This window comes from Thermobia domestica, chromosome 7 (assembly GCF_964235325.1).
Source record: "Thermobia domestica chromosome 7, izTheDome1.hap1.1, whole genome shotgun sequence".
In the NCBI taxonomy this organism is placed as follows: domain Eukaryota; kingdom Metazoa; phylum Arthropoda; class Insecta; order Zygentoma; family Lepismatidae; genus Thermobia; species Thermobia domestica.
The window spans coordinates 33,198,271-33,212,075 of record NC_137460.1 but is presented as its reverse complement, the minus strand read 5'-3'; the positions used below and the strand labels follow the sequence as shown (position 1 = coordinate 33,212,075).

The 13,805-nt window shown below is 33.8% G+C and overlaps 1 protein-coding gene across 1 annotated transcript in view; it reads right to left on the bottom strand.

The window, feature by feature from the left end:
• Nucleotides 1–13,805, bottom strand: part of Dhc1 (dynein axonemal heavy chain 1) — a 176,597-nt gene that overhangs the window by 77,383 nt on the left and 85,409 nt on the right. The window contains exons 28-32 of the mRNA XM_081764457.1: nucleotides 12,336–12,499; nucleotides 8,060–8,182; nucleotides 3,023–3,215; nucleotides 1,613–1,743; nucleotides 1,076–1,224 (exon numbers count right to left, since the gene is read on the bottom strand). Of these exons, the coding sequence (XP_081620583.1) occupies nucleotides 1,076–1,224; nucleotides 1,613–1,743; nucleotides 3,023–3,215; nucleotides 8,060–8,182; nucleotides 12,336–12,499 (760 nt within the window). The remainder of the gene's footprint in view (nucleotides 1–1,075; nucleotides 1,225–1,612; nucleotides 1,744–3,022; nucleotides 3,216–8,059; nucleotides 8,183–12,335; nucleotides 12,500–13,805) is intronic.

The window sequence follows — 13,805 nt, the reverse complement described above, 5'->3', positions numbered from 1 at the left end:
GCGAATAATGTCTCAGGTCGCAAACAGGTCTTCTCGGGGTAGCAGCCAGGCTATCTGTTGTATCTTGCAACGTTTCGAGGACTGACATTGTCCTCATCTTCAGGCAAATATAAGGGGGTAATAGAGTGCATAGAATATATACTTCATGTGTGTGTGATTGGACTCTTCTGATTGGTGGTTGAAATGGCGGCTTCTGATTGGTACTTGAAATGGTGGGATATGATTGGTGTCAATGCTTGACTCAGTTAGAATCCTGTGTCTCTCTTATAGTTCATTTTTTCTTGCGTGATTGCAACAGCTTCTTTTATCCTTCTATCCCAAACTCTTGAGCATTTTGCTATTATTTTAGTATCTGTGAATAAAATCTTAGGTTTCTGATTGATTCTATATTCGGCCAGCCCGGATGTTTCTGGTTCGTTTAATCTCATGTAACTGTTGTGTTTTGCATCTGGCTTCAATAGTCCTTCCTGTTTGTCCAATGTATACCTTGCCAAATTCACATGGAATGCGGTAAACCTCAGGTATTCGAAGGCCCAGATCGCCTTTGGCTGGTCGCAGTAAGTTTTCTTTATTTTTGCTGGAAGTTTATGTACTGTTCTAATGTCGTACCTGGCGAATAGTCCGCTAAACTTTCCAGAAGTGTTGCCAGTGTAAGGGAGACAGATTGTGTTCTTCCGTTCTTCATTTGTAGATTCTTCTGTACTTTTCCCCTATTGTTAAATTATTTTATTCTGACTGTTTTCAGGGCCATATTTATATCTTTTATTAAGTATCTTGAGCATGGTGGTGCGAAGGTGATCAAGTTCCCTTGTTAGACAATAATTCTCGGAAATGAAGAATGCTCTATGTGGTAAAGTGTAGGTCACACGCATACAACCATTAGAATTTTAGCTTTACAAAAATGAATTCAGTTGACCTTTAGCCTCAAGCACTCTTCTTATACAGTAGGTATATCTTGGATTAAGTGTACGATTTTACAAAAATGACCTTCTGGAAGATAAATTCATAAAATACAAAATAATCATCATGTGAAAAAAAAAAAAATTAAGAAATATGAAAGCGCATATAATGTTACCTGATGATAAAACATTGTTTAGGTATTCAAGAAAACCTTCTTCTTTAATATCCAAATCCGTAAAGATAAAAGTTGTTCCTTTGCCTTGGACTCCACAAGTGCGGTAGAGAGTTTTTAAGTCTTCTAGAAAATTACTTACATTGTAGGATCTGAAAGTAAATAAATAAAGAATATTAGTGATTAAAATGCGATACGAGTGACATAATCCAATAGAGGAATTTCAAGGTAACCAATTCTCTCTATATGATGCTTGTTTTTATGTACCTAATATTTTAATTTTGGAGAATAAAGTTCATATGTAATAAATTCTATTTGTTCTTCTCCAGTAATCATTTCTTTATTACCTGTCTTGAAACTGTTCAATAATTTCGCAGTAAAGTAGAATAAAGGAAGATAAGTAGTGTTTGCTTTTGTTTATTAGAAATCTCCTCAACCGTCTTACTTAACAATAAACCAAGAAATATATGTATTTCAACATTTTTCCACTTATCTAAAATTATTAAAAAATTAAAGAGAGATTAAAGATGAACTACTTACCTTGTAAGAGATATTTGAAAGGTTTTGTAGCCAGCTATGAAAGACGCTAACCGCGTAAGGGACTGTTTACCAGAACCTCCAACACCTACTAGCATCACATTGCCTCTAGGATGACGTATTACTCGAGAAACCTGTGAGTGGAAAACACAAAATATTCTGTTTAACAATAAATGATTATACAGGTCGAATATTCAGTTTTCTATTGTAATTAAGACATTTCTAGTGTTTTCTCAAAGGTGAAAAGAGCTTTGAGAATAATGTTCATCTTAAGGTAATGTTTTTAATATTGTAAACTAGAATAAAGTAGAAATTACTCGAAACAAATAAAATAGGAACAGGTGCTGTATCAATTTATTTTCAAATTTGTCATCACATCTGACAATTCCTCACAAAAGAGGAAATAAATAGACTGTAAAAATGATGATTGAAGCTTAATGGAACCTCATCTAAAAGTACGTAGATACGTACTACAGGCTGAAGCTAGTGAACTTAACTCTCCTGCTATAAATCCGTCAAATAGAGAGCAGGATGTGACATGCCATTTGTCTACAAAGTCTGGCCCCAATCATGACAGTAAAGCACTTGTGGTTCTCCAATAATTAAAAGAGAAATTTAAAAAAAAATAATAATCTTACCTAAGTTGCGAAAAGTTAAAGAAAATTCTTTTTCCCTCGTACTGATATTTACAACTTTATCTTGAAATAAATATGTAATTTCATTCATATGAGTTTCTAATTATTTATAACAGTTATGTTTACATTTTAATGTTTCTATAACTAACTGATTCATACTAGCTTTGCTATTTTAAATAACTTACACTAAAAATACAAATTGCTGAGCAAAGCAACGTTTAATTTTAAAAGTAATAAATGTGTGACAGTGTCGCCAACTAACTGAACATGTTGGCTTCATCAGACACTGTCACTGTCACACAGTATTTGATGAAGCCAACATGTTCAGTTAGTTGGCGACACTGTCACACATTTATTACTTTTAAAATTAAACGTTGCTTTGCTCAGAGATTTGTATTTTTAGTGTAAGTTATTTAATGTTTCTGTTTTAATGCTTTGATTACACAATGTGTCAAATAAGAGAGACATTGAAAATTTTCTATTTGTGTCAACCACTAAATGAAAATTAATACAAGTAATTTTGATTTAAAATATTCGTAAGTCGAATAACATATTATTTTTCGTAATTGTAATCAGCACAACTTGTTTTCATTCTATAAATGTGGTGTGTTGAAAGGTATTTTGTTATTGTAAGGCAAAAAAATAAAATCCGTTCATGAAGTTGACAGAATATTTGTTAGAAACTGCGTTGGAGTGCTGGACTGGATGAAACATCAAAGCCCAGTTGCGGCAGATCGCATGAATTAAAGGAAATAAATATAAAAGCAAGCAATTTAACCTTAACAAGATGAAGCATTGCATCTGGAAAGAAGACAAGATCCATTCCTGCGCCTCTAACCATCTCATTGTACTGAGAAAGGAACATCTCAAGACGTTCTCGCAGGGTTTGAAGTTCATAAACAGGTTCATACACCTTAGGCAACTCCATATCAGCGTCTTCACCTTCTTCACCAGTTGGTTCTGGAGCGTCCCTGGAATAGAATAAAATAGACTTCATGCATGAAATTTTCAGTTTTGTGGTCAGTTTAAATAATATTACAGTAGAACCCCTCTAATCCGTCACCTTTGGGACTGGAAGTATGGTCTGAATGCAAAAAAGGTAGGATTATCTGAAAATACAGAAAAACACGGATTTACAGTAAAATAAACAATCTCGGAACTAAAAAATGACTGCATTGTTCTGTACAGTAAAAGCATTGCAAAAAAAAACTGCACAAAAGCTGTTATTATTATTGTAGAAAGCAATATATACTGTATGTACAGTAGTTACTAGGTAAGTCTATAGTAAAAAATTACTTGCCGCGGCGGCATTGAATGACAATGGGCTTTGTGAGTCACCGACGAGTCGGGACTAGTTCGGTTCGAGCATGGTCGAGTCAACCGGAGTGGTGTACCAGCCGTGGGAGGACGAGAGGGGTTCTACTGTAATTAATCAACGAGCATCTTGAGTAAAGTTGCAATACGAATATACTGTATCAGGGTTGGCAAAAACCATGGTTTTTATTGAAAAAACCAAAAAAAAACAGGGTTTTTGGTTTAAACCCGTTTTTTTTTTTTTTTGGTTTAAACCAGATTTTTTTGGTTTAAATAATTTGCTCTATGTATTTATATCACACATGGACAGAAATAAGTTTGTTTCGCCTTGGTGTTATTATACAACAATCGGGTTACATAAGCTTAAAGCGAAATCCAAACCGCTTCTCGGCTTACATCCGAGAGAAATTTTCCTCTATTTGAACTCGAAACCAGGATTAACTGGCGGTACGTCTGCCGACTCACTCACGAAGGACTCCTGATAAAAAATACATTGTACTGATCTTTACATACTTGTTAATATAATTGTCAAGAGCCATTTCACAAGGACAAAAAAATAAACAGTTGCACAAGTGAAACCATTATACAGAATCACATATGGACAATTTCAAAATACTGCAGAGTACAGAAGAACTAATTTAGTCCAAGTTAGTTTACTACAACTTTTATTAGTCTAAGTTAAAGAAATACAACAACTTAATTTGCATATCAGTAAGAAAAGTGAATGAAGATAGGAATTATTTGAATCCACTTTGGTTCTGACCCATTTATACATAAATAGATACCAAAGATACTTCTGATTTCAATAAATGCCTCTGGTGGGGTTTTGTATGACCCTCTTCCCCCCAAAAGTACGGCACTTTGATGTATTTTACCAACAGTAAACATTATTAAAACGAAACAATATTTAGAATTTTTCTTTGATAGGAATTGCATAACAATAAGAACAAACTATTAAAAAATCACAAAAGAAACATTCATAACGTTATAAAAAGAACAAAAGTTGCTTTTGTAGCATAATCTCTTTGAGCACTGGATGGGGAATTTAGGTCTGAATACAGTACGAATAATATATGGGAGTGAAACGTGATAACCACAAATGTGTGTTCATCAAGATTTTACGAACACTTACACTTTTACGAACATTTTTTGTTTTTTGGTTTAAACCAGCCAGCCCTGTACTGTATGTTACGAATAATCTTATACAGCCTAAGTAATTGGCATATTAATAATTAGTGTGTGTGTGTGTGTGTGTGTGTGTATTAGAAGTTACGAAATTTAGATAGACCCCATAAAATTTTAACTAATCAACTAGAATCTCATGAACAATTGGCTGTACAATTTGTCGGTCCAAAACTGATCTACTTCTATAAAATTGGCAAACTATTTGGTTAATTTTGGCTTAGAGTTAATTAATCAAATTATTCTATTGTTGTTTAGTGAGAGCTAATCAATCCAAATACCACATTGTTGTTTACTGAGAATAATCAATCAAATTATGGTATTGTTGCTAGTGAGAGCTAATCGACTGAACCATGCCATTGTTCTTTACTGAGAGCTAATCAATCAAATTATCTTGTTATTGTTTAGTGAAAACTAATTAATTAAATCATGTCATTGGTGTTTAGTGAGAGCTAATCAATCAACTTATGCTATTAGTGAGAAATAATCAATCAAGTTATGCTATTGTCGTTCAGTAAGAACTAATCAACCAAACCATGCGATTGTTGTTTAACGAAAGCTAATCAATTATATTATGCCATTGTAATTTAGATAACTAGCTAATATGTAATGTAACTATGTAACTAACTAATAAATAAAAATTTTGCTATTGTCGTTCAGTGAGAACTAATCAATTAAATTACGGTTTCGTCGTTTAGTGAGAGCTAGTAATCAAATTAGATCATTATCTTTCAGTGAAGAGTTAGTCAATTAAGTTATAGCATGGTTATTAATGTGAACTAACCAATCAAATCATGCCATTGTAGTTAAAAGTGAACTAATCAATTAAATTACGATATTATCATTTAATGAGAACTAACCAATCAAATTAATTTATCGTCATTCAGTGAGAACTAGTCAATTAAATCAAGCCATTGTCATTACTGAGAACTACTCAATAAAATTATGTTTTAGTCGTCCAGTTAGAACTATTGAATCAAACCATGCTATTGTTGTTAAGAGTGAACGAATAAAAAAAAATTATGAAACTATCATTTAACGAAAGCTAATCAATCAAATTATGCTCTTGTTGTTTCGCAAGAACTACTCAATAAATTATTTCATTGTCATTTAGTGAAAGTTCATAAATCAAGATATACTACTGTCGTTCAGTGAGAACTAATGAATCAAATCTGGCATTGTCATTTATGTTAAATGAGGAGTTTTAATGTGTAGTTGTTGTTTGTGCTAATGATTTAATGCAGTCAGAAAACGAGTAGTGGTTTCCTGTGATTTGGGAGAACTCGAACGGTTTGTAACTTCTACTGCAGCAAATAATACGACAACGCATGACAGACAGTTGCGTGGGAAATGGAAGCTGAATAAATTTCACCAATGCTCTGTGTAATGTTAAATTTCATATTATCTATTACCAATGGCGTATTTAGGGGGGGGGGCTTAAGCCCCGAAATCTTATTTACTATAGTAGAGTATATGAAATATCTTGCAGAATTTCAACAATTTCAGGCAAAGCCCCCCCGAAACAAAATCGTAAATACGCCACTGTCTATTACAAAATCTCTATCTCAATGAAGATCAAGTGAAACAGTTTTTTTTTTCAATCAAAATGTTTCACACGATCTGTACAGATCATAAATAATCTTTCACATGTAAAACACAACCCTGTAACCAAGTACTCAGTGGACAATCCGCAGTTTAAGTTTTGAATTCTTTGTCTGTGCCAATGATCGGAGAACCCGAGGATTTAGGTTAATTTTGAGTTAAACTTAATCTAGTAAAATAATAATAATAATAATAATAATAATAATAATAATAATAATACAGAAGAAAATTCAGAATAAAAAAGATACTGAAACTTCCTACAAAGCCCAGACTAATGCAAAAACAGAGAGGAAAAGTAATATACTTGGGTTGAGTTGATTTTGAGTTTAACATCCCTTTCAGCAGCGAGGCTATATGAGACGTAGACTTACTGATTAACGTGGAATTCGAACCATATGAGCTCCCGCCGGGAATCGAAGCCGGGTCTCAAATGCCGAAGGCGCGTACACTAACCACTTAGTGATGGAGGAGCTCAGTAATATACTTGGATGATTTGTATATTCCTATATCGCCTGCTCAGATGAGGAGTGGAGAAAATACTACTATTACTACTACTACTATCAATAATAATAATAATAATAATAATAATAATAATAATAATAATAATAATAATAATAATAATAATAATAATAATAATAATAATAATAATACTGTATATGAATCTTGAGTACATTTTTATTGCTGGTCCTGCTTCAAATAGTCAAAGTATAACAATGAAGCAGTACACAGCGTCAAGCAGAGAAAATGTTTTTTGAAACTCAGGTAGTTCATTCTTGGGTTATCTCAAATTCAATTTAACCCAAAACTAACGTAAATTGCTAATTCATCCTAGACTCTTACATACGAAGAATGGTGAGCGTAGCATCTGGCAATAAATACTTGCCTGGAATACCCTTTCTTTGATCTTCTTTTACATCCCATGGACAGGCTATGTAGGCTAAAGAAGACGGCAGATTAAGAGTCTGTCTTACTAAAACCAATACAAAATTTATCAGGTTTCTTTTGCTTGTTTATTCATAAGTAAAAGGAGATAATGAAATGCAACTTACCTCAATCATAGATAATGTTATTCTATAATAGAAAGTATGAACCTGTTGCCATCCATAGAAATTACAGTATACCTAGGTAATAGTTATATTTAGTTCGTAATAAACAAAATAGTTCTAACATACAGTTATTAAAATTAAATAATAATGTTATTTAAAAAGTAGTTCACAGGATACCAAAACAACATGACACGTAATCAAATGCAGTTGAGTTCTTTCCTCTAATCGCTACCTTAACTTAGATTTTTGGGGAAATGTTATTCTGACAACACTGTAATTTCTATAGATGGCAACACTGAAAATTCTTCAGGTTCATATTTTGTGTTGTAGAATAACATTATCTATGATTGTGGTAAGTTGCATTTCATTATTTCCTTTCACTTATGGATAACAAGTAAAAGAAAAATGGTAAATTTTGTATTAGTTTTAGTATGTCAGGATCTTAGTGGAAGTGAATGATTATAAAAGAATTGGAAACCGAAGAACTTTGAGAAAACCCACGGATAAGATGTTATCCACTGGATATGGCCTGGAACTAAAGCAGAGACCCCTCGCATCAGAAGTGAGCGCTCTACCAATGTACTACTATACAACCGCTTTCGATATACCCTTTCAATATGCTTACATTTAATTAACAATAAAAAGTACTTTTAAACAGGTATAAAACTTACCTCATGAAATCAACGAATATGCTGCTCTTTTCACACATCTTTAAATAGTTGGGGCCCAAAATTTCCTCCACTACTTTCGTCAGTTCATTATCAAACCACTTCATGTCAGCTTCAAGTGTGAATCTTGAAAGAAAATTGAAACGCACAGTAATTGTATTACAAATATATCTAACTTCAACTGGTAATATCAGTCTCTCAGACTTCTACTACGTATCTACTTCACATTCTTTGTAGTAAACGCAATGAAATGTAATCTAAACCAAGATTTGATTTTAAAAAAAAATATGCTAGAACATATGGTTCAAATCTCAATCATCAAGATTTGTAAAGAGAATATTAATTTTACAGTTCTTATAATGTCAATTTAACGTTAAAGACCAAATATTAGTCAATGCAAGAATTTATATCAATATTTCTCTTTGTATATGAGGCGTATAGTTTCTAAATCCGCCATCTCCAATTTTCAAAAAAAAAAAAAAAAAAAAAAAAAAAAAAAATAGATAAGTAGATTTACTGGTATTCCTTTCCATGCCCGACACGATGAGAGAGATTTTTATCATTTGGTAGTTATAATGAATGTTCAGAAAGTAGGAAAGTCTTTCTAAAAAGAAAATTTTATCTCACATAATCTCTGAATTATCAGTTTTTCCTTTTTTTCTCGAAACATTTTATGAAGGAGATGGCGGATTTAGAAACTATACGCCTCATATAATAAAAGGTATGCATCTCCTTTAAAAGGTATGGTTTCCCGTTCAGCTGAGATCTGTTATCGGATTCTCCAACAGCGCAGCCAATTCACTGCTATCTGTAAACTACATTTTTTAAAAGGAATGTCGTCATGTTTGAAGCATTAATGAAATATTTAGAAATATGGCCAAACTCGTTATAGTTGTTTCCGATAAAATTATCCATAGCTCACTCTTACGTAGGAAACTACCTATATATTAGAATGCTAGAAAAGTTTATATGTTTGTGGCCAATCCTTTCGACAGTGAGTTCTCGGGAACTACAGGCTCTAGAAAGATGTCGTTCTCACTGATCGATTGCAAATTTTGTGTACATTGTTTAGTCCTAATTGAATGTTTAAAAAAGCCTGATATTTCTTTATTACATTTTTAGGGGTACATTGGAAGTGTTGAAATTTTATAAAAGTAAAGCACCATATCTTAAGAGTTATACATTCCAACACAACAAACTTGTATACAGAAGTTGTATACTCTCAGGCGTTTGTTTCATGGCCAAATAGTAATGGTAAACGAAGGATAACCATTTCTTCAGCCTAAGATGAGCCTTTATTGTTTGGAGTGTTTTGCCCAATTAACAGCATATATCACTGACATTATAATTAATAGTGTCTGTAATGTATTTGCTTTACAAACTCCATGCAAGAAGTAAGAAAACACTGATCGTACATAAATTAGAAACTCCAACCGGAAGTAGGCTAAAATCTTGCAAACGGTGCGAGATATTGAAAAAAATAATCGAAAAAATCTCCCTTTTATGGTATCAAGACGTGTCTGTACAGATGTTGTGAGGAATGACAAGGTGATTCATGCTCATATGTGAATGGTGCGCTGTGTAGAGAGCGCAGGTTCAGCTTGTTCTTTCTAAAATGTTTGCAGGAAAATGAATTATATCACACTGTAGAGTTATTAATGAGATACTTATTTATAGAATTTGAACGAAATTGCTATATCATAATAAAGAAGAGTGTAATAACCTTTATAGTACCTAACTAACCAACTAACTCTATGGCTTATGGAGCCCGGAGGTTCAATGCCACGTTCACAAAAGCTCTCCACTGACTTCTATCCTTAGCTAACTGCATCCAGTTTCTATTTGTATTCCAATCTCTGCGAGATCCATCTTAGTATTGTCCTCCCATCTGCGCCTAGGTCTTCCTAATGGTCGTTTCCCGATTGGTCTTCCAGTCAAGACTTTGAAAGCGTTTCTACTTTCTTCCATCCTGGATACATGACCTTCCCACCTAAGCCTCCTAGATTAGATAACCCTAACAATGTTTGGTAAACCTTTTAGTACCTATGTAGACCAATATTGTTTTAAGGTCTCAATATTTCGGAAATATTTATTGAGTATCCATCTTCAGAAACAGGGGACACCGTAGTCTAATGGATAGAGTGTTGGACTCACGTCCGCGTGGTCCCAGGTTCGATTCCCAATCAGTGTTTCCCAAATTTCGGCGTCCACTCAACGTCGTGAGGCAAACTGGGGAGTCATGTGAATAAAAGACGTGACAGCTACGAATGTTAGAGACAGGGCGACGAAGCACGCTGACCACGTATTCGCTACGCTGGACGTAGTTCAGTCGGTCGCTAACAGATGGCGTTGGAGCGGCTGAGACCCCAAATAGGGCTGTTCACCAAGTGGTTTGGTATCCTTAGGAACAATAGGCTTAAATTACATTTTGCAATAAGTTCGTTACAATTATCTTGTTGCAGCAACATCAATGGAAATAATGAAATTATACACATTTCGTATATCAGTACGAAGTGGTGGTTATAGACCACCAATTATGAGGGACATCACACTCTTATTCAATACCCCAGAGTTATATAATTATATATCAGTGGCGTATTTACGATTTTGTTTCGGGGGGGCTTTGCTAACTTTCGGGGGGGGGGCTTTGAAAATGTGAAAATTCAGCAAGATATTTCATATACTTTACTATAGTAAGATTTCGGGAGGGCTTAAGCCCGGAAGCCCCCCAAATACGCCACTGTATATACTGTATATATATATACAGTATGGCGCTAAATTCGTTGTACAAAACCAGAAGAGTGATTCCTGAAAGTAAAACAAACAAAAAAAGTTCCTATAAACATAGGGCGAAAACCCCATCGTTTACGTGTTATAGGCTGCCGAAATCATGAAAAAATGAATTTTAAAGGTTCATAGCTCCAAAACTATGAGACCTACCTTGGTCGGATCAAGACTTCACTTAGGAACTAGTATGTGCCCTATCCAAAAATGCGTGTTTCGGAATCCTGAGGTGCATCCAAAACAATTTTTATAGAGGGAGTTTGACTATGGGACTATGATATAAATTACTCTCCAACTACCTCCATAAAAATTGTTGCGTGAGTACCTTAGGATTCTAAAACATGTATTTTTGGATAGAGCACATACTAGTTCCTAAGTAAAGTCTTGACCCGACTACAGTAGGTTCCATAGTTTTGGAGCTATGGACCTTTAGAATTCATTTTTTCATGTTTTCGGCAGCCTATAACACGTAAATGATGGGGTTTTCGCCCTATGTTTATTGGAACTTTGGAACTTTTTTGCTTGTTTTTCTCTCAGGAATCACTCCTCTGCTTTTGTACAACGAATTTAGCGCCATACTGTCAAAACTTTGAAAACGTTCCTAATTTCTTCTCTCCTGGCTACATGACCTACCCACCTGAGCTTCCTAGACTAGATTGATCCTAACAATATTTGGTGAACGGTATAAATTATGCAGTTTCTCGTTACGAAGTTTCCGTCATTCCCCATTCCCGTTCCTTTTGGGTTCGAATATTCGTCTCGGGATATTGTTCTCAAATACTTTCTGCCTACGTTCTTCCCTCAAAGTAAGCGAGTATGTTTCGCAACATAATATTAATACGGTCGCAAAATTCTTTCATTATGTTATAATGTGTTTCTCATGTTCCATAAGCAGTTGATTTTAGAAACAATCGTAATTTTAGATTATTAATCACTAGTAAACTTCTCTTATTTTTGGATTAGAAAAAAAAATACAAACACTCTTCCCCGCTGAAGAATTACTTGAAAATCGTAAGCTTAAATCTTTTAAGACTTGAGCAATATGTTCTTTAGGCTTTTGTAGATACATCGACAAGGTCAGTCAAAAACCACTTTTTCGACTTTTTCATGGAACGTTAATATTTATTTAATGTCAAATTCAAGTTTTTTCTCGATATTAAGGTTTTCTTCACTTCTTTCTTTTATTGAATGTTATAATAATTAACAGTAGAATCGAAAAAAAAAACTATTATATTTGTTACAAGGAAAGACACATTTTTTCTTAATAGGATAGAACTTTGAGAAAAAGCGGAAAAGCTACTACTCACCGCAAAAAATATGTAGCAGAATAATTTGAGTCTATCCTTTTCGAACTTTCGCATTTCCACCAGCATCGTGGAAATAAATATCACAATATTGCGAGCAGTGATTATATTCAATGAGAAAAAGCGGAAAGCCTATTACTCACCACCAAAGGCTATTATTATTACTATTATTATTATAGGATAGAACTTACCTATCGGCAAATACTCTAGTGCACTCGTTCTTCCAAAGAAGCATCATAACCTTTTCGGAATCGATGACTGTGCTAAGTGTACCCACCATTCCTTGCCAAATTCTTGATAAGTCTCTCAAATTGAACACATAATGAAATTTGGCTGGAGTTGGTAACAAAGTAGCCTGTAAAGAAGAGACATTTTATAACAAATGTATGCAGTGTTAAAACTAGATTGCGATTTCTTCAACCTCATATACTGTAATGTAGGACTGGCAACATTTGTTTCCGTTTTTTACATATGAGAAATCTAGTTTCTCTCTATATACAGGATGATTATAATTAAAGTCATACTTTCAAAATGGTGTAAGAAAAGAACTACTGATCAGAATGACTTCAAATTTGAACTGAATATATTTGAAGAAGAGGGAAACGGTACGGCATAAGAAAAAAAGTTCCAAAATGTAACAGCAGATGGCGCTGTAAGCGGCATAACCAAAGTGGGTTATGTGCTTTAATTATTATCTGCTTTTTATATGTGGTTTTTGACCCAAGGACAATTAAAAGCCGAATAATTCAATTACTTTTATGCGGTTTTTGGCCTAAGGATAATTAAAAACCGATTTTTCCCATTCAATGTGGTACGACCTTGCGCATCCTTGTGTGTGGATGGGCTTTCCACTAACAGTGCCACAACTGTAGAATGACTTGGAAGTCATTTTGTCCGTCACCAAACCGGAACAATCATGCACATTAAACAGCACACTTTGTTTAATGTGCTACTCATGCCAAAGGCTTCATATTTCGATTCAAAATGTCACTTGTTGCCGAATCCACTTTCGTTATGCCACCTATAGCGCCATCTTTGATAATCTTTGGAACTTTTTTCTTATGCCATACCATTATCTCTTTCTTCAACTATATTCAGTTCAAATTTGAATTCATTCTTACCAGTTTTTAATTTTTTTTTTTTTTAAACAGCATTTTGAAAGTGGGACTTTCAATCACCCTGTATTTATCAACAATTACTACTACTTCTGCAATGCTCAGATTCATCCTTTACCCATACTCGAACAGGCAGACGATTACAATTTCACTTTCGACCGAACTTTTCGTGTTAGGATTTTAAAAGTCTCTCACCCAAACTTAACTTTTTTCGTCAAGTGAAAAGGAATCACATATATTTCCAAGCTGGTAACAGTGATACCGGATATAATCTTTTCAAGTTCACACCTAAAAGTGTGTTTGTAAAGACAGACATTGGTCCATATCGTCTACTTAAGTTGAAAATTATTGTCTTAAATTACAAATTGATTACGGTCTATTTTTTGCTTTTATAGCACGATATAAGATATCTATTAAATTAAATCCATATAAATTGGAATTATGTACATACCATTCCATGCATGCAAATATCACAATTTTGTACGAATTTGGCTTATTCCCTTATATTACCACTGAATTTCATAATTATTTCTGTATATCTACATG